The 27,997-nt window shown below is 40.3% G+C and overlaps 1 protein-coding gene across 11 annotated transcripts in view; it reads left to right on the forward strand.

The window, feature by feature from the left end:
- Positions 1–27,997, forward strand: part of LOC105463733 (microtubule associated scaffold protein 1) — a 166,469-nt gene that overhangs the window by 74,446 nt on the left and 64,026 nt on the right. For 8 of the 11 annotated variants that reach the window (XM_071068583.1, XM_011710988.3, XM_011710987.3 and 5 more), the window contains exons 4-6: positions 11,908–12,069; positions 20,083–20,217; positions 22,753–22,791. In XM_071068583.1, the coding sequence (XP_070924684.1) occupies positions 11,908–12,069; positions 20,083–20,217; positions 22,753–22,791 (336 nt within the window). Of the gene's footprint in view, positions 1–11,907; positions 12,070–13,740; positions 14,020–20,082; positions 20,218–22,752; positions 22,792–27,997 lie in introns of those variants that run through there. The other 3 variants (XM_011710992.3, XM_011710990.3, XM_011710991.3) reach the window with 3 other exon arrangements.

Here is a 27,997-nt window from a genome sequence, read left to right on the forward strand (position 1 = left end):
GCGGGGCCCTGTTTTATTCTTTACTTCTTGTGTCTTGAATTTGACCAGGCAAATTGGATAGTTTGTCAAGTTTACTCTCATCCCAGTAGGCTATTTTAAAGGTATAGCATTTTAAATTAAAAGTGAGAAAATAAACACCTGTCATCTTACCACCACCAAATAGCTTTTAGCTTAAAAATTTATGACTATTTGGTACCTTTTTTTTGGCATATTCTCATGCACATATGTTTATGTATATAATGGAGACAGTGTCTGTTGTTTATTTTTTTGAGACGAAGTCTTACTCTTTCACCCAGGCTAGAGTGCAATGGCACGATCTCAGCTCACTGCAACCTCTGCCTCCGGGTTTAAGCGATTCTTCTGTCTCAGCCTCCCGAGTAACTGAGATTATAGGTGCCTGCCACCATGGCCAGCTAGTTTTTGTATTTTTAGTAGAGATAGGGTTTCACCATGTTGTTCAGGCCGGTCTCGTGCTCCTGACCTCAGGTGATCCACCCACCTCAGCCTCCCAAAGTGCTGGGATTACAGGCGTGAGGCACCGTGCCCAGCATGGATCATATATAGTCTTGAAAATCATAATTAGGATTTTGACTTTGAACTGGAGTGACTTAAATGTTAATGGGATCACTCTGATAGTTGTGTTGGGAGTAGACTGGATGTGGGTGGGGTAGGAACAGGGAGATCAGTTAGGAGGGGTTGCTGTGATGACAGCAGGAGGTTATGGTTTCTGGGGACCCAGGTTGTGGCAGTGGGGCCTGGTCAGATTCTAGGTGTGTGCTTGAAGGGAAAGCCAGTGAGGTTTGCTTAGATTGGATTGAGGGTGAGAGCAAAGGGAGGAGTCACGGATGACCATGACCATGTTGGTGTGAGCAGTGGAAGAATGCCGCAGCCTTTACCTGAGAATGAGACTGGATGGTGGAAACATAGATGTTGGGAAGGGGAGATCTGAAACTCAGTTACATTGAAATGATTGATAAGAGGCCCTGTGGAGTAGAAAGCTGGATATGCAAGTTTGAAGTGCATGGGAGAAATCTGGTCTACGGATATAAATTTAGGATTCAGCACCATATAGAGGATATTTAAAGTCACCAGACTGGGTGAGATCCCCAAGGCAGTAAGTGTAGAGAGCACAGGTCAAGGATAGCTCTGGGATGCTCCCTAGACTCTCCAAAGTCAAGAAGGAACAGCAGGAAGGTAGGGGCATCCCAGAAGCCGAATAAGGAAAGCCTTTCAACGAGAAAGGAAGAACCACAACTGCATCCAATACTGCTGGCAGGAGAATGGCGCAGTTAAGAACACAATTTGCAGCAGGCGACAGAAACCCAACTGGTGGACGTCAACCAGAGGCTGTGTGTGTTTATTCTTCGGGAGGGCTAGAGGCAGGCCAGGTTTGACGATTCAGAAATGTCCTCTCTCTGCCTCTCCGCTTGTCTCACGTGAGCGTGTGGCTTTGTCATTGGCTTTTCAGTTAAAATATGGCTGCTGAGAGTTCCGTGTGCATGCCACCACTTCCTGTGACTGTGTTCAAAGGCTGGAAGCAAAGGGCGGCATCTCGGGGCAGGGACCTCCTCCTCTCTTCGTTTATTGGGGACACACATTCAACAGCTCCCCGCTCGCCCTCTCATCCTTATGTCTGATTGGCACAGACCAGATCTGGCTCTTGCCCCTACTGGCATGAAAGATGGGGAAGCAAGTATTTGACTTTTTAAACTTTTCTATGAGGTTAAGCAATGGAGATGGGGATTAGGAATGACAGTTGGCTCACCAGGAAAGGTGTTAGACACAGTGAGCTTGAAAAAACAAAAGTTATCAACTCTTTTTATTCATTCTTTTGAGAGCTTTTGCTCGCTTACCTTTAGGGGCATAGGATTTTTTGTTGATCTGCTGCTGTTCATTTCCTTGCTTGTTGTTTTTATGTCTTTTTATTTTGCATATGGTGATTTCTTAATTTTTTTTCACTTTTGTGTTGTCAAATATCTTGTTTTCTTTATCTTTTCCTGTGTTTTTATGCATAATAAGATGCTTCCTACTCAAAAAGAAGACTGACCTATATTTAATTATTGTGTTTTATGGTTTCATCTTAAGCCCTTTGCTTTGTAATCCAATTTAATTTATTTTGGTGGATGGTGAGCACTAATAGCTAATATTTGTATGGTACTTTGTGCCAGATGCTATTCTAAGCATTTTTTTTTTTTTTTTTTGAGACGGAGTCTCGCTGTGTTGCCCACGCTGGTGTGCAGTGGCGCGATCTCCACTCACTGAAGGCTCCCCCTCCCAGGTTCACGCCATTCTCCTGCCTCAGCCTCCCGAGTAGCTGGGACTACAGGCGCCCGCCACCGCACCCGGCTAATTTTTTTTTGTATTTTTAGTTGAGACGGGGTTTCACCATGTTAGCCAGGATGGTCTCGATCTCCTGACCTTGTGATCCGCCCGTCTCGGCCTCCCGAAGTATTGGAATTACAGGTGTGAGCCACTGCACCCGGCCTAAGCATTTTAAAATTATAAATTTATTTAATTCTCACAAGAACCTGTGAGATAAGGACTACTCCTGTCAACCCCATTCTTACATATGAGAAAACAGAAGTGCAGAGTGGTAAGGAACCTGCTCACTAGGCAGTGTGAGGTGGCGCCGGGTTTGAACCTAGACGATCTGCCTTGAGATTGTTAGCTTTTAACCACTATACTGTTCTGCTTCTCAAATTTTAATTTGATAATTCACATATCTTAATATCACCAATAAGTGTTTTTGCTGGTTTAAGATACCTCCTTTATCCTTTTTTTTTTTTTTTTTTTTTTTTTGAGACACAGTCTCGCTCTGTCGCCCAGGCTGGAGTGCAGGAGTGCGATCTTGGGTCACTGCAAGCTCCGCCTTCTGGGTCCACACCATTCTCCTGCCTCAGCCTCCCAAGTAGCTGGGACTACAGGCGCCCGCCACCATGCCCAGCTAATTTTTTGTGTTTTAAGTAGTGACGGGGTTTCACCGTGTTAGCCAGAATGGTCTCATCTCCTGACCTCATGATCCGCCTGCCTCGGCCTCCCAGAGTGCTGGGATTACAGGTGTGAGCTACCGTGCCCGGCCCCTATCCTGAATTTTTATATTTCTGAGATTTATATACCACCTTATTAATGGTGTCAGTATGGTTTTATTCCAGTAAGACTTTTGTTTTTTTAATATCGTACTCTACTTGCATAAGTTCCTTTTTTTTTTTTAACTTAAAAATTGTGGCAAAACATACATTGCACAGAACGTGCCACTTGAACAATTTTTTTAAATGTACAATTCTGTGGCATTAAGTACATTCATGTTTTTGTGCAGCCATCCTCCGTATCCATCTCCAGAACTTTGTTTTCCCTTTGGAATCCTGTGTCCATTTTACTAACCCTCAGTTCTCTGTTTCTTTCAGCGCCTGGCACTCATCATTCTATGTTCTGTGTATATGCGTTTGACTATTCTAGTAATCATGAAGGAGAATCATACATTATTTGTAACTGGCTGATTTCAGTTAGCACCGTGTCTTCAATGTTATCCATGTTGTATCATGTGTCAACTTCCTTTTTAAGGCAGGAGAATATTCCATGGCGTAGCTGTACCACCTTCTGTTCATTCATTCACCTGCCTGTGAAAGTTGTGTTGCTTCCACATTTTGGCTATTGTGAATGATGCTGCTGTGAAGATAGTTGTACAGATACCTGCTCGGGTCTTTCACTTTTTTTTTTTTTTTTTTAAAAGACAGAGTCTTGCTCTCTCGCCCAGGCCAGAGTACAGTGGCACGATCTCAGCTCACTGTAACCTCCACCTTCCAGCCTCAAGTGATTTTCCTGTCTCAGCCTCCCAAGTTGCTGTAATTACAAGTGCCCACCACCACGCTCAGATAATGTTTTATGTATTTTTAGTAGAGATGCAGTTTTACCATGTTTGCCAGACCGATCTCAAACTCCTGGCCTGGTCTCAGGTGATCCCCTGCCTCCACCCCCCAAAGTGCTGGGACTACAGGCGCGAGCCACCACGTCCGGCTTGCTTTCACATCTTTTGGATCTGTACCTAGACATGCGGTTGTTGGATTATGTGGTAACTTCAGGTTTAATTTTTGGAGGAACCACCATACCATTTCCACAGTGGCTACACCATGTTACATTCCCCCTAGCAGTGCACAAGGGTTCCAGTTTCTCCATTTCCTTGCCAACACTTGTTAATGTTTTGTTTTGCTGTTTGTTTTGATGATATCATCCTGGTAGGTACTAAGTGGTATCTTACAGAGATCGTGATTGTGATTCGCATTTCCCTAGTGACTAGTGGTGTTGAGCATCTTTGCATGTACCTAGGAGCTATTTGTTATCTTCTTTGGAGAAAAGCCTATTTGAGTCCTTTGTCCACTTTTTAAATTGGGTTGTTTGGTATTTTTGTTGTTGAATTGTAGTCTTAATGTTTTTCTGTTGTAAATTTTTTTTGGCTATTCTTAATTATTCTAGATGACTTTAACATGTTTTAAAAATTCAATTTCCCCCATTTAAAAGCAATCACATACAGGTTCAGATTGGAATGGTATTCCATAAAATATCCATTCATGGAAGAATTCACATGTGTACACTTGTTCAGAACTTTTTCTCATTTTTATAATTTTCACAACAGAATAGCACTTTTTGATAAATTTATTCATAGAAACAGTGCGTATGTGTGTGTGTCTATGTGTGCAATTCCTTTTTGTGACTAAGGGAATTCTTTTTCTGTTTTTTCCTGGCACATAGGAAATATATGGATTTTGTGTAATACTTACTTGGTAAGAAGCCCATCAGGTTTACTTAATACTTATACAGTGGTTACCATTGAAGCTAAATTCTTAAACGTGTATATTTAGTGTTGAGAGAATTTGGTCCCTTAAGCTTAATTGGAAGTGGACCTGCAAACACGGTTTTGAGTATGTATAATTTGTTTCTCTTGTAACTTACTGTTAACTTGTTTGTCACTTTTAGGTTTCCCCTGTTTTTGTAATAATTGCTAGTTACTGTAGATAATTACTCTTCAGGTAACTGTCCCTATGTAGTTGAGTTGTGTTTAAGAAACCCAAGTTATAATGATAGCTGGAAACATTCTCTGAATTAACTGGAAAAAAAATACATATTCTCATGTCTTGTATTTTGACTGTGTCTGTTAATTTGGCATTTTCTGTTTCTGACCTTAGTAGTTAGTGGCCTTGCAACTTGCATGCCTTACTGATATATTTCAAATGGACCTCAATAATCTTTTCATTTTCTAGTTAAAATTCTCACTTCTCTAACCCTGGCAGGTGCCGGTATACTAGCTTCCTTTTTCCCTGATTTCAGTCTTCAGTCAGTTCTGCACACTGCTACCACACAATCAAGTTCTGATGTAAATGCTAAGAAAGCCTCAGTCTCCCCCACCCCTGCAACACACATCTTCCCACCATATCCATCCCTAACAATTAAGGTCTAAAATTATGAGTCTGGCATTCAGTGCCATATCTCACCCAGCTGTAAACTACCTACTTCTTCAGCCTCATTTTCTTCTTCTTCCCCATGATACCTGTGTTCCTACTAAGCCGTATAAACTACAGAACAACATGTCTTATGATGAGACCTGATGTTTTCTCTAGTTTACAGTTTTTACTGAGAACATCTGGTAGTTAATTCTATGGCAGGATGTCAGGTGTTTCTGGCTCTGTGTATGTTTGAACTTTGTGATTACTTGCAGTTGCCTTACTAGGTAAGCACATAAATACTTGGGTAACACACATCTTCATGTGAATCTGTTGTCCAGATTTTTATTAAGATGATCTGTTTTGGCCAGGCGCAGTGGCTCATACCTGTAATCCTAGCACTTTGGGAGGCCAAGGCAGGTGGCTCACTTAAGGTCAGGAGCTTGAGACAAGCCTGGTGAAACCCCGTCTCTACTGAACATACAAAAACATGAGCCAGGTGTGGTGGTGTGTGCATGTAATGCCAGCTTACTCAGGAGGCTGAGGCAGGGGAATCGCTTGAACCTGGGAGGCAGAGGTTACAGTGAGCCATAATGGCACCACTGCACCCCAGCCTGGGTGAAGGAGTGAGACTCTGTCTCAAAAAAAAAAAAAAAAAAAAAAAAAAAAAAAGGATATGTGTCTTTTGATATAGATAATATAGTAGTCAGTGTTTCTTTGTTAACTAATTAAAACTCGTCTTCAGAATCCATAAATTGTTACCAAATGTATAAACAATAAGTCACCTTTTCAATGTTGAATAGTCTTGTAAAAAATATATTAAGCCCTGGCACGGTGGCTCACACTTGTAATCCCAGCAATTTGGGAGGCCAAGGCAGGAGAATCACTTGAGCCCAGGAGTTTGAGACCAGCCTAGGCAACATAGTGAGACCCCACCTCTACAAAAATTTAAAAATATGTGTATGTTAGTGCTGAATTCCTTTGCATCTAGGCGATAGTTGAGAGATGAGAAGTTGCTTTGGTAGATGTTGCTGTGGCTCTGGAAATTGCTGTCATGATATTAAAGGTGATCTGTGAGTGGTGTGGGACCCACCTTCTTCCCTAGGCCTTCCTTCAAGAATGGAGAAGGCCAAATTATTGCTAAGAGATTACACTACATACCTGTGAGGGCGCTGGGAACTCTCTCCTGGCGACTGAATCATTTAACATGAGGGTCGAGACAAAGGACACCCTTCAGGAGTTCATTCTTGGGCTTTAATGTCCAGTCCTAGGAAACATCCCATGAGGGTAACATGATGAACTTTCCAGTAGTAAAGCGACTGTTTTTATGATAGCCATTACGAAGCATCAGTTAAAATATTGATTCTGTTTTTTCTTTTAGTACTGTAAAATAAAAAAAGATTGAAGAATAACTAATGATTACAGATGACCAGAAATAAAAATGATTATTAAAATCAACTTACTTTATCAATCCAGTTTTATCCTTTCTTGATTTCTTTGTCTTAGGTGTCTTATCTGATTAAATTTGACCCCATTGACTTTAATAATATTTAATAGTTTCATTATAAAATATGCTCATTGTAAAATTAAAATTCATGTGGACTAATGTATTTGCGTATAAAGTATGAAGGAAAAGTTATCATTTCTGCACCTTCCCTGTTCTTCCTTGTCTGACTCTGCTGTACCTCTTACTAGTCTCACAAAATTGTGGTACGGCCTTTTGGACTTTTTCAACATACAGGTAAATACAAACTTAAAATATGTTTTTTCTTTTTGCAGGAGGTTTGCAAAATGGAACTTTATTTCTATAATTTTATTTTTGCCTTGGAACCCCCTCAGCCGGGTTAGTTCTGAGTTTTTCTCTAGCCAATATGATAATTTCTCAGTGTTCATGTATAATTTGGTCTCCTTCCTTTATTTCCCACATCTCATAGCTATCACTGCTCCCTCCAAGTCCTGTTTGTTTCTTCTCTTCGTTTTCATTTCTTCTCTTCTTTACTTTTTTCTTTTTCTTTTTTTTTTTGAATTGGAGTCTTGCTCTGTCACCCAGGCTGGAGTGCGGTGGTGTGATCTCGGCTCACTGCAGCCTGTGCCTCCTGGGTTCAAGCGATCCCCTGCCTCAGCCTCCCGAGTAGATGGGACTACAGGTACACGCCACCACACCCAGCCAGTGTTTTGTATTTTAGTAGAGACGAGGTTTCACCGTGTTGGCCAGGATGGTCTCGATCTCCTGACCTCACAACCTGCCCACCTCAGCCTCCCAAAGTGCTGGGATTAAAGGCGTGAGCCCCTGCGCCCAGCCTCTTCTTTCTTTTCCTTCTTTCTTAGAAGACCTAACGAGATCTACCCTTTAACACATTTTTAAGTGCGCAGTGCAGTGTTGTTAAACATAGGCAGTGTGTTATACAGCACATCTGCAGGACGTATTCATCTTGCATAACTGGAACTTTATATCCGTTGAACAACTCCCCATTTCCCTTCCCCACCAGCTCCTGGCAAGCACCATTCTACCATCTTGTTTTACAGAATAGAATAATATTAATATTAACACTATCCTGTTGTTCACTTTATCTTTCCATTGAAATTTTAGTTTTGCTAGGCGTCTTTTACTGATTTTTATTGTTGTTAAATATGGTACACTTACTCAGGTTTTCTGAGGTGAGTGTTCTAGTAAATTGGTTGATGAATGAAAATTTGCTTCAAATCCAGTAGACTGTCTGTGTTACTATCTAAGGCAAAGTGGAAGTATTATTCCTTCCAGATTTTCCCTACATAAAAGATGGTTATAATTACAGAATAAAAACAAATCTGTTGTCTATACGTAAGTCTATGCTAAGTGCATGAGCTTAAAATAAACTGCTGAGGTCAATAGTATCCTGGCAAGTAGATCTTAAATCTTTATCTTTCACATCTGGGATAAGTTACACAATACGATATGAGGTGGTAAATGTCATCTTTTCAGGACTGTAATTCAGAGAAGTCCTGTATTGATTTCACTGTTTAAGAATTTAGTGCCTGGGTTACTTGCAGTCTCTCAGTTAACCTAATATTGCTATGTTTGACTTTTAATATTGCTTATGATGTGCATATTTTATTGCTTGGTATGAAATCCAATTAAAACGACTTTAGGTCATCTTTACTGTTGGTGAAATAGTTAAATGTCTTTGTTGCATGCGCACTGTTTTCCCCATTCCGCTGTAGGAGCTCCTGTCTAGTAAGAGCTCCAGTCTGAACTCTGCCTGCCTCCAAGCCTCACACTTCTTTAACTGAGATGCTTGTATTCTGTGGCATGGCCCAGGGAACCCTGGGCGGGTGGTTAGACACTTGGATTCTAGGCCTTACTGTCACCGGCTGGGTATGTGACCCAGGTACACCATTTAACCACCTAAGTAGTTTTCTCAGCTATAAACTGGGTTAGTAATAGTCACACACTGTTAGGATTATTCTCACTATCAAAGGAACTAATCTTTTGGTGAAATCGGCATTTATTTTGTTCTCCTCAGTGCTCATTAGTCAAGAGTCATGGTGGGATTGGGAAGGGAAGACTTTGGCGAGGACTGGCTGCCGTTAGGTGTAGGGGGTGGGCCTGGATGGGGGTGCCAGTGAGATAGGGGAGGTCAGGGAAATGATATTTGGGTGCAGAGCTTTCCTCTAGTGCAGCTGTGTGAAGGTACAGGTGTTCTGTAGTAGTTCCAAGGCGCACACAGTAATGTCTGCAAACCTAAGGTGTGTTTAGAAACAAAGCTACGAGGCATGTATTTCTGAAGAATAAGCGGATTTCCAAAATGTAGGAAGCCTTGGCTGCCCTGTGGCTGTGGCCCAGTCATTTTGATCTGTTCCTTGCCCACCCTTGTTTATCAGTTGTGATGATGATGACTCATCATTGTTTCTCCTGAAAGGGCAGCAATTTGGTAAATTTATATTCTAAAAATCCGTTTTTCTGTTCCTCCTAAAGCAAGTAAAACTGGTGGCTAAACATAAATTTTTAAAATGGGTATTTGCCATCTCACAGTTGCTAATTATTGTAAAGGGTGTAAAGAAAAAAGTCTCCAATAGACTGAAGAGACACATAAACTTGTGAAAATGGGTTAAGCACTGAATGCTTCAATGCAGGTGATGGGCGAACACATTTTCAAAATACATCATTTACTCTTGGCGTTAAAAAAACGAATTTGTTGAGGAAACATTTATTAAGGCTCACTCCATGCTAGACCTTTGCCAGTTCCTGAGGACCCGAATTGAATCAGGTGCTCTTCCTGATCTCAGGAACCTTAGAGATGGTCCAAGAGGAATGTGGGGGCAAATGCTGTGATAGAAGCAAGTACGTGGTGTGAGCAGAAAGCAAGGTGTAGTCCATGGCACACAGAAGACGGTGTCCTGGCAGGATAAGCTCACAAAGAGGTCCTGATTCTCAACAGTGCTTCAGAAACTCCATGTGCATTTTAATCACCTGGGGATCTTGTGAAACTGCAGGTGGTGATTCAGTAGGCCTAGGGTGGAGCTGCAAATGAGTAGCAAGGGTTTAAAAGAGAAGCTTGAGCTGACTTTGCATTCACTGGACAGAAATAGGGGAGGGGATAGAAAGGAGGCCATTCAGTCGGAAGAATGTACATAAGCAGAAGAATAGAGTGAAATGACTGGAGAGAAACCACTAAGGGATGTGTGTGTATGAAGGGGTGGAGGCATGGCCTAAGCGGGAAGAAGTGGGTAGGGATCAACCCTACATTGCCTTTTAAGCCTGTGAAATTAATGTTAAATAAAAGGATTGAAACTAAGATCACCATCCTGTAGATCGGGGTGTCCAATCTTTTGGCTTCCGGGCCACACTGGAAGAAGAATTGTCTTGGGCCACACATAAAATACGCTAATGATAGCTGATGAGCTAACAAAAAAAAATAGCAAAAAAAACTCATAATGTTCTAAGAAAATTGATGAACTTGTATCGGGTCAGCATTCAAAGCTGTCCTGGGCCACATGCTGTGCATAGTGGAGAATCCCAAATTTTAGATTGGGTCATGACCTTCATTTTCACATTCAGGAGATTAACACGATGGAGTTGGGAGGGATGGAAGGACAGGATTTTAGTAGTCTAGTACAGTTTAGACAGTGATATAAAGGGTTAAATAAGTATTCAAAAAGAGGAGGAAGAAGAGCTCTTTGAAAAGAAATGATGCGCCTGTTGGAATATTAATAGAATAGCACACGGTGTGCCCTGGTGTCAGAGAGAAAGCTAGGTTGATTGGAGCAGAGCACACGTGGATGTTGAAGAGCAATACAAGAGTGAGGCTGGAGCTGAAATGGGAGCTTAATGCGGTCACTTCACATGCCAGGCCTGAGGAGCTTCAGCATCTTTTTCTCCATTAGGATGAGGTTTTTATGAGCGAAATCGCTGGAACAAAGCAATGGGCATGACTTTCTGGCAGCATTACCTGACTCACTTACGGGATCCTTAGTGATACGCAACAATATCATTTTCGTCAAAGGTCCTTTTCAACTTCTGTTAGGTGGTACTGGTCGCACTGGGAGACAGTGCTAGAATATACGGGGATCTGTGGAAGAAAAGATGATTTCAATGGTTTGAAGCTAGAAAAAAAAAATTAAAAATAGGGCTGTATGGCTGGGTGGGGTGGATTGCACATGTAATTCCAGCAGTTTGGGAGGCTGAGGCAGGAGAACTGCTTAAGGCCAGAAGTTTGAGACCAGCCTGGGCAACAAAGTGAGATTAAAAAAAAAAATAATAAAACAATGGCGCTATAATCAGCATAAACAGGACCATGTCGGTCCAAGATGAAAACTTAAAGTACTCAATAAGTACTTTAAAACACGAGTAGCCTTGAGATTCAGAAGGAAGACAGGACTGCGGGTGAGAATAAATAAACTGTGGAGAATAAAGAAGAAAAGGTGAGAGTAAAAAAAAGAATCTTAATAGTATAGCACCACCTGGTGTTAGAACAGTAGGCATTTTTCAAATGAAGTTTTTTTCTTATCAAGTTGCATTTTTCTTTCTGCTTGGGTGATTTTAAAATTTTCCACTTATTTATTTCTTATATGATAGCCTATTGTGCTAATGGAATTTTTTTTTTTTTTTAGTCAACAGTGTGGGAGGTCATATCAGTTTGTTTATTCTTTGATTTCAGTTTTGCCAAAATCTGCTTTCTCACGATTCTTCTGATTGATCTTCTCCTTCAGAGAACATGTGTGAGTTAATTACTTTAGGAGACAGGGTTACTGCCACACTTCTCATATCCTAATTGCCTCATCATTTCTGCTCTCCTGCCTCTAAATGATCAAAAATAAACACGTCTGCATGAAGCTTTCATCTTTCGTCTGAAGTTACATGATCGTGAATATTCATTTTGTGTTTTGACTTTGTTGTTAGTGCAGAAGTTTGAGTTTACAGGCTTAAAAAGTGCCGGCTTTCAGGATGAATAGCAGTGGAAACTTTTTTTTGTTGTTTGTTTTAAACCCCAAGGAAAACCTGCATCCTTGAAAACTGCACAGTCGTCATGGGTGAATTTGTCTAGACCACTTCCTAAATCCAAAGCATCTTTGAAAAGTTCTGCGCTGCGGAGGACAGGAAGCACCCCCTCAATAGCCAGCACCCACAGTGAGCTGAGCACTTACAGCAACAATTGTAAGTCAACTTTATATCACACTTCGGGGGTTGTGGAAACAGTCATTGCAAGAAAAGCGAATGCTCTGCGTATAATTAGAATTTTTGTTTCTAGGGTTTCAGGAAAAATATGCATACTGCTTCCTTGGAGTTGCTCTGAAAGTTTGGCAGAAAAAAAAACAAATTCTTTGAAAAACTCTCTTGAAATAATTGTGTGTTAAAGTATATTTTTGCATGAAGGATTCTAAAGTGCATCATCTGAAGTAATGGTGTTTTGGAGGGTTAAGAGTAGCAACTCAGGGGATTTGGAATCTAACTGGAATCAGGAAAAAGATTGCTATAGTTTCATTTACTTTGCAAAAGACTATCTCTTGTGGTATCTTTGGATGCTAGATTTTGTGTAATATGACTAATATAACTTGAATCCTCATTCTAAAAATTTTAAACTCAGGAGACTTTTGTTAAAGTTTTCAGTTAACCTGAGTTCTATTTTCTGTGTATAAATGAGTGAACTTACTGAGATACCTCTTTCATTCCAAAGATGTATTTGGGCTTGGTTCTTATTTTCTCATTTCCTTTTTTATACTTCCCCACGAAATAATTCATAAATTTAATGTTGAAGTGCCTGCTGTGCACAGACACCATGATAGGTGCAGTGAGGGACATAGGATGTAAAAGAAATGGCCCTTATTCTAAAAAAAATAGTGGAGGAGAAAAAGAAGGTATTTTTCATGGATGATGAGAATACTAATAAAACCAGACACAAGGGTATGGAGAGGAGCAGCAATTTGATCTCCCCAGTTTGACAGATCAGTTTCTTCTTTTGGGTGAGGAGATGGGGACAAAGTGTAATAATGCTCACTCACAAGGTTCCTCTGGGTGTGGAGCAGTGTTTTAGGATGTCCATATTTGCTTTTATCTTTTCCTCTCAAGTGCCTTCTACTGTTATCCTGATTTTTATATGTGAGGGGATTGAGGCTCAGAGATACTGTCACTGGTCCAAAATCACGCAGCAGGTATGTGAGGGAATTGAGAAAGCATTTTTTGTAGAGAAGGCATTGAATTAATGAGCATATTTCCGATGGGTCACCTAGCAGCAGTAGCTGGACTCAGAGTAAGTAGCTGCATACCCTGTCCCTTCAGAAATACTGGGATATGTGACTTGAAATTAAACAGGATTATTATCAGCTTTATTGTTTGAATTTTGAAGTTGTGGCACAAAATCAGGCTTGCATGTAAGAGAGAACTCTGAATTTGAAAAGGTAATTCACACATGTATTATTTTAAGCTCTCTTTGTCTTGCAAAGCAATTTTAAAAACAAACTGCCAAAACAGAATCACCGGCATGCTCTAGAAAAACTGTTGTGGCAACAGAATTTGTGGCACTTGAAACAGACACAATCTGCAGTGCCATAGCGCCGCGTTTTCCGTCGACATCCACATTGACTTGGCCACCATTTCAGTACCATGTCTGATGCTCCTAAGGAGGTTGTAAAATGCTTTTGTCCATTCCTTTTTGTCTTTTAACAAAGGGGTTTACCATACACCCACAGAGCCTGTCTAGTGGCGATGTGTTCCTGTTGGCGGATTAAGCATTCAGATCAATGAGTCTCTTTCTTAGTTTGATTTGCTAGCTGGTTTAATCTGTTTTGTGTAGTGCCTTGGAGCTTACACATTTTTTTTTTTTTCCTCCATTCGAATTCACTAAGAGCAAGCATGAGGGATATGAGAGGGAGCATGGCTGCAGTGTTTCCTGCTTAAGCTTGCTTTGATCCTTTTAAATGACTGTACCAGGAGGATTTCGCAGTTGTACAGAAACTGATATTTCTTCCAAAATCTTTATCAATTCTACCCTCACCCCACCGCCTGGTTCAGAGAGGCACTATGATGCTACCTTATTGACTCTGCTGCTCGTGGGATCGTACAGCCTTTGTGTAATTCCTTTGTTAGCCACGTTTACTGGGAAAAAAAGTAGGTTGACGATTTCTGGTTTCTTTTCTTCGTAAGCATGCTTAAATTTTTATTCAATAAATGGATTTAGGATCTCTTGACTGTTATTTTTGTAACTTGCAATTTATGGTAATTGTAGTATTTGGGGGGCATTTTGAATGTATATTTAAGATGTGAATGCTTCTATGTAGGACCAATTTTATTGTCTCTTTTATGGGTTTTGGCACTCTTGATATAATTCGGCAGTATCGTTCATGCTCTGGCACATGAAATTATCCTATTATCAAAGACTTTTTGATGGTTTAGTTTCTTATTAAATAACTAGTTTTTGTGTGTATGTAGCTGGTAGTTGTGCAAGTGTAGAAAAACACTTTTCTGAAATTAAAATGGAAACATCATATCTTTGATTGTTTTCCTGAGTTGTAACTGAAAGTATTAAACATGTATACATTTAAAGGCTACCTCAAAACATGAAAAAATCATTTTGCGCTGAAAATTTCCTGCTTCTGATAATGGATGGTCATGTGAAGAATTAACTTTCTCTTTTGATCGGTGTTCTGATTTATACTGGCTTAAGTATCTGAATCCCTTTCACGAATAGTGGTTTCTTGCTTTGTCTGCTTGTTTCTTTGTGATGTGATATTGTTAGTGGCATCATTTAAGAACTTCTGATACAATATAGTGCTGTTGTAAAATTAGCATTGGGTTCTCGGAACTTTGGGATCCTATAGAAATAACGTTACTAAGTTTTTTAAACGACCGAATCAAAATACGTAAGACAGTACGTTTTTCTTATTTGGGAATTTTAGCAGGTTCTTTGTGTGTGTTCTTTTAAGTGTAGAAAATTTCAAAGTTATGATCTTGATCCTTTTGGATATTAGTGTAAAAACATTTCACAATGGTGTTTATACCAAATGTACTCATTTATAGAAGCTAAAGATTATAAGCTGTTTCGTGCTCAGATACCTAACATCCAGTTTTTAAGATCATTAAAGTCACTGGATAAAAATAAATGATATATTGTTTGTCATGAACAGAGTTGAAGGTTTGGGGACTGTTGTGCAATTTAGAAGGGGCTCTTGGGAGAGTGTATAATTTTGCCATGTTAGCAGGAAAATAAGTTTCAAAGACATTACTTCCTCTTCCACTTTGGCCACAAAACCATGTTTATATTTGAGAGCCAGATGGTAGGGGAAATGTAAGAGGTGCAGACCAAAGCTATTTGCATTCTCCTGGAAATGCAAGGAACAGAAGGAGACTGAATAAAAGAAATGGAGTGTTCTTTCCCTTCACCTTCACTGCCAGCCCTGGCTGAGAGGGGTGTGACATGTAGAAAAGGGCACTAACCTTGGGCCCACCTTAGTTTGTTTGTTTGTTTTAAATGGAGTTTTGCTCTTGTCGCCCAGGCTGGAGTGCAGTGGTGTGATCTCAGCTCACTGCAACCTCTGCCTCCCGGGTTCAAGCAGTTCTCCTGCCTGAACCTCCCAATTAGCTGGGATTATAGGCATGCACTCCCATGCCCGGCTAATTTTTGTATTTTTAGTAGAGATGGGGTTTCACCATGTTGGCCAGGATGGTCTCGAACTCCTAACCACAAGTGATATGCCTGCATCTGCCTCCCAAAGCGCTGGGATTACAGGCATGTGCCACCCACCACGCCCGGTCCCACCTTAGTTTTCCTACTAACTCATGTTAAGTTGGACAATCTTTCTCTTCTCTTAGCCTCCGGCCTCCATACTCTCCTCTGATCAATGACAAGGGAGGACTGGGTCATCTTCAAAGTCCTTGCAGCAATAAATATCTCTGACCCTTTTCACTGCAATAAAACAGGGCCTCACTGTTTGGCAGGACCGTGTTTTGAGTTGTTCAAGTGAATAAGCTGATAAAGAATAGGGTGGGGCTTATTTACCCTTAGTTTTTTTGTTTTTTTTTTTTCTTCTCTCACGACAGGAATGGCAAGAGAATATTGTCTCACCTGCCAACACTGGTTAGTGGCCAACACCAGTTAGTGGATAAGAATTCGCCTGTAGGATAGTGTCAGTGGTTTCTCAGGGTGCCTCCAGGTTCAGAGGGAAAGTTTTGTGTTCAACTAGTGATGTCTGTCATGGGTGAGGCTAAGATGAGGAACAGGCAGTCGATTCATTAGGCTCTACATCACAAAACATGTTAGTACTTGCACACTTCTGAATGGACTATTGAAGAAGGAAATACTATCCAAACCACTGTTAACTTTGTTCTCATTCTTTCTCTGTTCATGTTTTTCTAGGGTATATGTGAGACGTTCTTGTTATGATATAGTTGAGTGATTTTGCTTTTGAAATTCAAGAGCTTAGATTTCAGTAGTACTTGGATTTTAAGCCAGGTGGGCAGATGATCTGGCACAGTGGGGAGTGTTAAACTGATTCACATAAAATTCAAGAAATGAACAGAATGTTGGCTCTGTGTGTATATACATAATGTAATAAAAGCGAATTTTCACTAGATGTTAGAATGTAGTATGAATGGTAGTTTGCAGATAAAAGTCTGGAACAATGAGAAGCCGTTTTTTTTTTTTTTGAGATGGAGTCTCACTCTATCACCCAGGCTGGAGTGCAGTGGCGCAATCTTGGCTCACTGCAACCTCTGCCTCCTGGGTTCAAGCAGTTCTCCCACCTCAGCCTCCTGAGTAGCTGGGATTACAGGCACCTGCCACCATGTCCAGCTAATATTTGTGTTTTCAGTAGAGACAGGGTTTTGCCATATTGGCCAGGCTGGTCTTGAACTCCTGGCCTCAAGTGACCTGCCCACTTTGGCCTCCTAAAGTGCTAGGATTGCAGTTGTGAGCCACTGTGCCAAGCCTGAAAAGCCCTTTTCTTTTTCTTTTTTCTTTTCTTTTTTTTTTTTTTTTTTTTGAGACGGAGTCTTGCTCTGTCACCCAGGCTGGAGTATAGTGGTGCGATCTCAGCTCACTGCAAGCTCCACCTCCCGGGTTCACGCCATTCTCCTGCCTCAGCCTCCCGAGTAGCTGGGACTATAGGTGCCCACCACCGCGCCTGGCTAATTTTTTTGTATTTTTAGTAGAGACTGGGTTTCACCTTGTTAATTGGGATGGTTTGATCTCCTGACCTCGTGATCCACCCACCTCGGCCTCCCAAAGTGCTGGGATTACAGGCGCGAGCCACCGTGCCCGGCCGAGAAGCACTTTTCTAATAGGAAAATCATTTCTTCTGCTTGGGCTTTTCTGAGAATATCCCTTCATTTTTCCTTTTAGTCTCACCAGCTCCTTTATTTCACTTGAAACACACTTTGGCCATGGGAGAAATGAAGATAGGATTCCAGAGAATCTATTATTCTGGCATAATTGAGACAGTTGGGACCAAAGATGACAAAGGGGCAGTTTTAAACTACATACTAGATCAGGTTGAGAAGTGTGTGGCCACATGGAAAATTTTATGTATTGTCTCTTCAAGCCAGCAGTGTTTAGTGTCCATGGCTCTCTAGAACACTGTCTTTAGGATGATTCTGAGGATGCTTCCAGCCTCAGTGGGACTGAATACCACAGTCAGTTAGTAGGGCCCCTGTGAAAGTGAATGTGCTGTCTATTCCCATACCCGATATTCAGACCCTTCTTATTCATAGATAGGTGATTCAGCACAGCTAGGCAGTGGCCAAGTCAGCACCAGAACTTGGGTATTTTACATCCTGTTCCATTGCTCGAAACTATTATGCATCTCTTATATTGGAACTGTTGCCGCTGAGGACTTTATTGTTTGGATATAATGACTCTGGCTGAGGGAAAATTTAGATAGCATCAGGATACCCAGTCAGTTGCCATGTTAGGATCAGAAATAGAGGGCCGGGGAAATATTTGAAGAGCATTATGCCTCATGTTGGGGTTTACTAGAAAGCAGTGGGCCAGCCTAGAGTACAGTGAGTAGAGATTGAAAGAAAGATATTAAGTGTCAGTCATAAAATTATATTCAGCTCAGTACAGTTTGTGCCTGCCATTAGTAAGGCAGAAAGCATGTACGATCGTTGATCATAGAGTATATGAATATATATTTTGTATATATAGCTTTCATGTAAATATGTGTAAAACATAAATGCGTGTATGTTTGTACCTGAGTCACATGCAGACATTTTATCCTTGCAGTATAGATTCCGACTTCATGTTGTGTGTTACGAAGTTGGTGCCAGGTGGATCTAGTGTCGTATTGAGTCTGAAAAGTGGCAGTGAGACAGCTGATTTCCAGCACACCACCTCCTATTCTACGTGTGACAGCCAAGGGACAGGAGTATCATTCCTCATGAGGAACGTGTCCTTTACTTTAGTGAAAATCTTTTTACTGATCTCTTTGTGAACCGTGAGCCTTTGTGTCTAAAGTTTAGAAAGGAAAAGCAAGAATTTAGAATCACACAATTTCATATTAGGTTTGTAAATTGAACTCAGTTTAATTTTTTAAAATATGAATAAGTGACTTATTTGTTGCTGAATATAATCAAATATAGCTTCAAGAAAAGTAAGACTAAAATCCAGATTGTTACAATTCCTTGGTTAAGACTCTCGTTTTCTTTGTTGGATTTGATTCACAAAAGCTAAAATGCTCATTGAAACCCAATATCCATTTTATATGAACATCTAAAAAGGATTCTGTTGAATGTTATAATAGCAGTATCTTTAATACTGTCACTCCCATTTGGCTTCCTGTCAACTTTCGAAAAGCCAAATCTCTAGGTTCTCGAGGAGGTGAGAATTGGAAAAAAAGAACAGGAAATTGACAGAATTTTCTCAGCAGGAGGGAAGGCTCTGTGTCGATTTGACCTAATATTAGGAATGTTATTTGGGCACAAGAACAATTAACAGATGGCTCATTGTACAGGGACCGAGTGTGGATTAGGGGAAAATAATAGCATGCCTGTACAAAGTTTGAATGTGATGTGTATAAGCACTGTTGTAGCAGTTGGAATAGTTTAGCCGAGTGAAAAATTTCTAGCTGTCCTCACATTTAGAATGTGTTTGTAAACAAGGTAGCTATCTTAACCCTTTGCTAAATGAGTAAAGTGAGAAAAGGGATCAAAGTTGGTAATAAAGAAATTTATAAGTGTTGAATAGTAGAATACAATTGGGTGCCTAGAATTGGATATTGATGATTATTAAGAAACAGGTTGGGCGCTGTGGCTCACGCCTGTAATCCCGGCACTTTGGGAGGCTGAGGTGGGAGGATCACGAGGTCAGGAGATCGAGACTATCCTGGCTAACACGGTGAAACCCCGTCTCTACTAAAAATAGAAAAAATAAGCCGGGTGTGGAGGCGGGCACCTGTAGTCTCAGCTACTCGGGAGGCTGAGGCAGGAGAATGGCGTGAACCCGGGAAGTGGAGCTTGCAGTGAGCTGACATCACGCCACTGCACTCCAGCCTGGGCGACAGAGTGAGACTCCATTTCAAAAAAAAAAAAAGAGAAACAGTAAAAAATCCAGTCTGGGTTGGTGGAGGGGAAATTTTTACACATAATACAGAAGACGGTTTTTGTTATTTAGGTGAGATTCCCTTTTCTGCTTTTGCTTTGGAGTAAAACATGAAGTTTGCTTTGGAACAAACTTCCTTTGTTCAGGGCAGAAGTTGGCGTTTTAACTCCTTGCTGTAGCAGCGAGGATTTGAACCAGATCTCATCCTTATAGCTACCAAAGAGTCTGTATGTTACTGTTCTTGTGTCATTAACTAGCTGGCTGCGTGAATTCTTTCTTGTCCCCGTGGAGATGGATGCTCTTTCTAGCTGCACCTGGGGCATTCTTGTTACATGGCATGAATGGCTGTATTATTTCTTTTCCAACTTTTGTCTGGAATGAAAGCTGAACTAGACAAGATGCATAAACTTGGACCGTGCCCAGCTAACCAGGATGCGTGGTCACTCTGATTACAGCCTTTATTTCGCATCCCTGAGGACACAAGCTACCTGTTATCCACACTGTATTCCCAGTGTTCAGTAATGACTGGCATGTCATAGGTGCTTATTGAGCATTTGTTGATTCAAGAACAAAGGAATAAATGTGGAAGTTTGAAACCGTATTTATAGGATAAAGTGTCCTTTTCTGTTTTGTTACAGCTGGTAATGCCGCTGTCATCAAATATGAGGAGAAACCTCCAAAACCAGCATTTCAAAATGGTTCCTCAGGAGCCTTTTATTTGAAGCCTTTGGTATCCAGGGCTCATGTTCACTTGCTGAAAACTCCTCCAAAAGGTATGGTTCTCACTGTGGTTAGAAGAGGGAGGGCAAGACGCTTAAAGTCTTTGGCTTGTAGAAAGTTAAATTTTGACAGGTTTATAGTATATTTAACAATGATTAAAAATGTGTTGAGAAAGGAGATATAATACATTTTCACACTGAAGAAATCGTTGTTTTGAGAGTTGGTAGGTTCTGTAGTTAAAAATCACTACATGTAAATCAGCAGGCAGAACAAAGGTATAAGGTCAAAATAACAAAACTTGTAGAGTTAAATAATTCTAAACTAGTGCCGTAGAAGAGTGAGATAGAAAGGAGTAGAAATGCATGATGACTTTTCATCAGGGTAGAGGTTTTGTGTTTATTACTGTACTTGTGTCTTCATGTCTTTGGTCCAACACACTGTTCTTCCTCTAAATGTTGTTTATCTCTATTTCTTCTCATATCACTCACCCTGTATTTGCTGTGACTATTAAAAGTAATTTTCAGGTTTACAAAATATGTGGTATATACTTAATGTGCAATGTTTTCATGCAACTTTGTCTCAGTGGACCCAAAGCACATCAGGAGCCTTCTTTGTGCCACACGCAGTGACTCATGCCTGTAATCTCGGCACTTTGAGAGGCCAAGATGGGTGGACCACTTGAGGTCAGGAGCTCGAGACCAGCCGAGCCAACATGGCAAAACGCCATCTCTACCAAAAATACAAAATTAGCTGGGCATGGTGGTGTGTACCTGTAGTCCCAGCTACTCGGGTGGCTGAGGCACGAGAATTGCTTGAACCCAGGAGGCGGAGCTTGCAGTGAGCCGAAATCGCGCCACTGCGCTCCAGCCTGGGTGACAGAGCGAGACTCCATCTCAAAAAAAAAAAAAAAAAAAAAAAAAGCCTTCTGTGTGCTTAGTGAACTGAAGCTTAACCGAAGCCTGAGAGAATAATTGTGAATGAGAAACTTGACCTATAAAATGAGACCCACATTTATGTGAGAGAATTTGGAAAACACAGAAACAAAGAGTCTTCCTTAATTCTGTCAACCACCAATTGCTGTCACATTTCCTTCTGACTTTTTTCCTCGGAATGTGTGTGTTGTTTTGTTTTTATTCCAGCAAAACTGGGGTAATAATGAATACACTCTTCTGTATCTTGCTTTTTATTAAGTTAGTATATCATGAGAGCTTCTTCACTTTAAACGGCCGTGCAACAGTCCACTGTTGCCAAATTCTGTGGTTGCCCGGTTTAGTTTATGCTGGACAACTTCTGACTTTTACTGGGGTGTATTAATACTTAGATGAAACTCTTGAAATATGAGTCATAGTTCATTGTTTCAGATTCTGGTTACTTCTGAATGTCCCAGAAGGAGGAATTACTGGGTTAACCTGCCCGAAACTCTTTGGATTGTTAACATCTATTAGGAACTTTCTAAAAGGTGTTGCTCTGTCACAGTATCCTCATTAACGTGTGTCTCTGTGTGTGTTTAAAGGATCATATGGTAACTTGAGGCTGGTAAATGTATGTCAATACCTTTTCTTTGTACTGAATTGAAGAGAAAATAGGCATGAATTTTAGGAGTGGGTTGAATTCTTTGGTGTGCAGCAGGTTGTCATCTGTCTAGGGATTTAATCAAATTTCAGAGGCACCAGATGACCTCGTGCTGGGTTGACATCAGGATGGAAAACTGTGGTTTTTTATTGATGATGATAAAGCCCCATGATCCACACAGCAGTAACGAAGTTAATGCCGTGGAACTTTGATACTAAAATGACTTTCAGAGGATGAGATTTCATAGACAGCTTTGTAGAACAGGAGACTCAGAATTCTAAAATGCCTCACTATGGAATTGATAGGTTCTTGTGTTGCAGTGGTTTTACTTGAGTGGGAATCAGTTCTTTCCTTTGATAACAGCCACATATTTTAAGAGATGATCATCTGTGTAAAATTTCAGATAGAATCTGGTAGCTGTTGTAACTAATCTGTAGATGATGATGTGCTGGAAACAACTATTTCATGTTAAGTAGAAGTGTGCATAGGTTTTCGTGACTTACAGCTCGGTACCTATTACCACTCCTGATTTTATATTGTATCAGTTTGGAGGAAAACGGATACAGTAATATTTCTATTTTTCTTCATAGCTGAATAGAAACGGGTAGATTCAGAAAGCACACAGGAGTGACTGTCCTTCATCAAGTCTGGCCTCTGCTCTCCTGGCAGCAGAAGAGCATATGTGCACAGTCAGTGTGTGAATTCAGCACTGTTAAAACTTGAACTTCAGCTGTTCTTGACTGAAAAAACACTGGCTTTTCATATTAAAACTGATGCTATTTAATTTGTGGTGACGACTTGCATATCATTCTGAAACCTTTGGATGTTATGTGGAATATCATCTTATATTTAAAATGCGCTTGATAAAAGTTGGTTGAATCTCACTAATATTTCCCACCTGGAACCTGGAATTTAGAGATTGATTGTTTTTGAAAATAATTCTTATCAGCATGGTTTGTTTTTGTGTGATATGTCAAATAAACGTGTATATTTTACATGTTTCTTTTATATCTTAGGTCCTTCGAGAAAAAATTTATTTACAGCTCTTAATGCAGGTGAGTGACCACTTTATGGATGGGGATAAAAAGAATCTTTTTGTAAAGTTATGTTACTACAACTATTTACAGTGATTTTTTTACTGGGGTGCTTATAAATAGAATTTCCAATTTGAGGTATAAACATGACTTTTTATGATGGGTCACATAGCATTAAAATACGGTAAGCATGATTGGCGTTCTGAATGGTAAAAGGACATTTTATTGCTAACAGTTAATTATCGTCTGTTAAAAACTGATTTTGTTAATGTGGTCTAAATGAGATGGAAAATGTACTTCTCCCAAGATAAATGCTAGTTTGAAATTGGATATTCCTTAATTGCTAAGTGGTCTCAAGATTTGGTTTTAGCACCTTTTCCCAGTTCAGCAGCCTATATTTTTATGTTCTTTTTTACACTTTCACTGGACTTACATTCCCAAGACAGCCTGCAGCCTCCGCTATTTGAACCACAGCTGAGAATCTAAAACTTTGTGTCTCTCAAGAAGCCATAAAAGGTTTCACAAAATATCTTCACTGCGATTCCTGTACTTTGGATGGATGGATGGATGGATGGATGGATGGATGGATGGATGGACGGACGGACGGACGGACAGGCAGACAGACTGGTTGCAGTGACTCACACCTGTAATCCCAGCACTTTGGGAGGCCAAGGCGGGTGGATCACTTGAGGTCAGGAGTTCGAGACCAGCCTGGCCAATGTGGTGAAACCCCATCTCTACTTAAAATACAAAAAAATTAGCCAGACGTGGTGGTACGCTCCTGGAGTCCCAGCTACTCAGGAGGCTGAGGCAGGATAATTGCTTGAACCTGGGAGGCAGAGGTTGCAGCGAACCTAGATTATGCCACTGCACTCCAGCCTGGGTGACACTGTAAGTGCCTGTCTCAAAAAAAAAAATATAGATGGATTGATCTCTCTAGATAGATAGATAAGGTCTCCCATACACTGCCTACATTGTCTTATTTTGTGTACAGTGATAAAACAGTTATGTGGCTTCTGAATCCCTGGCAGATTAGAACACCAAATCAGAAGAAATGAAGGTATAAGCATCGCTCATTTTCTTGAGCTTTGCCAATACTGTATTTTTCACGAGTCTTTCAGCATCATTTTTCCCAACAGCAGTTGCTCACTTCATGTCTGTGTGTCACATTTTGGTAATTCTCACACTATTTCAAGCTTTTTCGTTATTATTATATCTGTTATGGTGATCTGCGATCGGTGATCTTTGATATTACTATTGCGATTGTTTCGGGACACCACAGACCATGCCCATGTAAGACAGCGAACCCAGCTGATGCGTGTGCATTTCGACTGCTCCATTGACTGGTCCCTCTTCCATCCCCTTCCCTCTCCTTGATCCTCCTTTTTCCCTGAGACACAATAATATTGAAAATAACTAATTAATAACCCTATAATGACCTGTAAATATTCAAGTGAAAGAAAAGTCGCATGTCTCTCACTTTAAATCGAAAGATAGAAATGATTAAGTTTAATGAGGAGGGCACATTGAAAGCCAAGATAGGCCAGAAGCCAGGTCTTTTGTGCCAAGCAGTTAGCCAAGTTGTAAGTGAAAAGTTCTTGAAGAATATTAAAAGGGCTACTCTAGTGAACCCACAAATAAGAAAGCAAAACAGACTCCCGGCATAGAGAAAGTTTGAGAGATCTGACCAGAAGATTAAGCCAGCTGCAACTTTCGCTTTAGTCAAAGCCTAATCCAGGATGAGACCCTAACTCTCCTCAATTGAAGGCTGAGAGAGGTGAGGAAGCTGCAGAAAAAAAGTTGGAAGCTAGTAGAGGTTGGTTCATGAGGTTTAAAGTAACTCTTCATAACATGAAAGTACAAGGTGAAGTAGCAAGTTATTCAGAAGATCTAGCTGGGATCATTGATAAAGGTGGCTACACAAAACAACAGACTTTCAGTGTGGGTGAAACAGCTTCATATTGAAAGAAGATGCTGTTTAAGACTTGCACAGGTAGACAGGAGAAGTCAGTGCCTGGCTTCAGAGGACAAGCTGTCTTATTAGAAGCGAATGCATCTGGTAATTTTAAGTTGAAGCCGATGCTGACTTACCATTCTGAAAATTCTAGGGCAGTTAAGAATTATGCTAAATCTACTCTGCCTGTGCTCTACAAATGAAACAACAAAGCCTGGATGACAGCGTATTTGTTTACAGCCTGGTTTGCTGAATATTAAGCCCATTGTTAAGACCTACAACTCAGAAAGATACTTCTTTCAAAATATTACTTGTGACTGACAATGCACCTGTTCACCCAAGAACTCTGATGGAGATGTACAGGAAGATGAATTTTTTCACACTTGCTAACATAGCAGCCATTTTGCAGCCCACGGATCAAGGAGTAATTTTGACTTTCAGGTCTTACTATTTAAGAAGTACATTGTGTAAGACTGTAACTGCCGTAGATACCGATTCTTCTGATGGAACTGGGCAAAGTCAGTTGAAAACCTTCTGAAAAGGGTTTGCTCTTCTAGATGCCATTAAGAACATTCATGATTCATGGAAGGAGATCGAAGCACCAACTGAATAGGAGTTTGAAAGAAGTTGACCTGACCCTCATGGATGACTTTGAGGGGTTCAGTGCTTCAGTGGAGGAAGTCACTGCAGATGTGGTAGAAATAGGATGAGAACTAGAATGAGAAGTGAAGCCTACAGCTGTGACTGCATTGCTGTTGATCTCTGGTGAAATTTGAGCAGAATGAGGAATTGCTTCTTATGAATGAGCAAATAAAGTATCTTGTTGAGATGGAATCTACTCCTGATGAAGATGCTGTGAACATTGTTGAAATGACAAAGGAGTCAGAATATTCCATAAACTTAAAGCAGCGATGGGTTTGAGAGGATTGGCTCCAATTGTGAAAGACGTTCTGCTGTAGGTAAAATGCTATGAAACAGCATCACATGCTACAGAGAAATCTTTCATGAAAGAGTCAGTTGATGTTGCAAACTTCATTGCTGTCTTATTTTAAATTGCCATAGCCACCCAAACCTTCAGCAACCACCACCCTAATCAGTCAGTCAGCAGCCATCAGCACTGAGGCAAGACCTTCCGCCAGCAAAAGAATTCCTGCTTACTAAAAGCTCAGATGATCATCAGCATTTTTTTTTTTAGCAATGAAATATTTTTAAATTAAGGCATATTGTTTTTTAGACATAATGCTATTGCACACTTAGCAGACTATAGTGTAGTGTAAATATAAGTTTTACATGCACTGAGAAACCAGACAATTTTTGTGATTTGCCTTATTATGACATGTGTCTTATGGGGTGATCTGTATCTCCCAGGTATGCCTGTACTGTTACAGAATGTCGACTACAGTTTCTTTATACATTGTGAGTGTCAGGTGTTAAGGATGCAGTCCTGAGCGAAAAATGAGCAGGGGCCTTGTCTCTGGGGAGCTAACAGGATAGTAAAAGCAAACAAACAAACAAAAAACCTGCTCAAATAAACATGAATCACACATGCACTAAGTTCTAGGAAGGAGGGCTGGCTTGTCCTAGAAGAGAGGTCCGGGATTGAAGGCTGTGATGTGAGGGAAACCTGGGCAGGAGGTATAAATTTCTGAGCCTCTTGTGCAAAGAAAATAGGATGGATAACATTACATCATGAATAACAAATATCCTTGATGCCCCATCAGGTGTATTCAGTTTCCTCAGCGTAATAAGCAGGGAAGTGTGGGGGAATTATCACAGAATTCTTAACCTTTTGTAGGCTCTTAAAGCTGGGAAGACAGCCATGCAGAATGATCTAAGTTCTAAAGATCCCCAGGATGCTCAGTGTGAATATCTATGGCTACTAAAGCCTTTATAGTCTAAAAATGCAGAAGAAATTCTATGTTATGCACATTTAGGCTTTTATTTCAAGTTTCTGGTACATCCTAATATCTGGGGAAAAAAGATAGCTGATATTCTGTGGAATGGTTTTGTTTAAAATTTAGTTAACCATAATCAGAAAACTGGCTCAAATGGTAGCTCTGTGTTTAACACTTTAAGAAACCTCCAGGCTATTTTCCAAAGTGGCTGGACAATTTTATATCCTCACCAAGAGTGTAGGAAGAATCCCGTTTTTCCACATCCTTGTCAGCACTTGGCTTTGTCTGTCTTTTTTGTTAACAGCTATCCTACTGGGTATGAAGTGATGTCTCGTTTCAATTTGCGTTCTGACAACCAGTGACATTGAGTGCCGCTTTGCATGCTATTGGCCGTTTGTATATCTTCTTTGGAGAAGTTTCTATTCAAATCATTTGCCAATTTTAAACTGGATTTTTTTAATTGAATTTTAGGAGTTCTTATATAGTCTGATATTAGACCCTTGTCAGAGTTATCATTTGCAAATATTTTCTCCCAGTTCTTGGGCTGTGTTTTCACTTTCTTGATAGTGTCCTTGGAAACACAAATGTTTTAAATTTTGACAAGGTCCAGTTTTATCAATTTTTTTTCTTTTGTTGCTTCTGCTTTTGGTATTGTATCTCAGAAACAGTTGCCTCATCCAGGGTTGTGAAGATTTATGCCTGTGTTTTCTTTTAAGATTTTTTTTGCTATTCTAGCTGTTACATTTCGGTTTCTGATTCATTTTGAGTTATATTTTTATATGGTATGAGGTAGAAAGTCTAACTGTTTTTCGCACATGGACATCCAGGTGTTGAAAACATTATTCTTTCCCCCATCGATATGCCTTGGCACCTTTGTTAAAAATAATTGGTTAAGAATGTGAGAGTTTATTTCTGGTTTCTAAATTGTGTTATTTGCGTGTATACGTCTACCTTTGCCAGTACTACACTGTCTTGATTAGTAAGTTTTGAAATCAGGATGTGAGTCATTCAACGTTTTTCTTTTATTTCAAGATCGTTATGGCTATTCTGGGTCTCTTGATTTTCTGTATGAATTTTAGGATCAGCTTTTGTCAATCTCTGTAATGAAGTCACGTGAGATTTTAGGAACATAATAAATCGAATACTAATTCTAATTATTCCTGTTACATTGAATCTGTATATGACTCTGTAGAGTATATAGAATGTATTCTAAGGGGTCAACATTGCATTTAATCTAGTTTGTGTGGTACGCCTGTGTATTTTCCCAAAACCATAAGCATGACTTTCCCAGGTTCTTCTTCTTGATGGTTAGTTATTATCATGACTTCAGACTAACCTGGCATTATGAGGAGCCTAGTGAGAAGTTACTTTGTGGACA

This window comes from Macaca nemestrina, chromosome 8 (assembly GCF_043159975.1).
Source record: "Macaca nemestrina isolate mMacNem1 chromosome 8, mMacNem.hap1, whole genome shotgun sequence".
Classification (NCBI taxonomy): domain Eukaryota; kingdom Metazoa; phylum Chordata; class Mammalia; order Primates; family Cercopithecidae; genus Macaca; species Macaca nemestrina.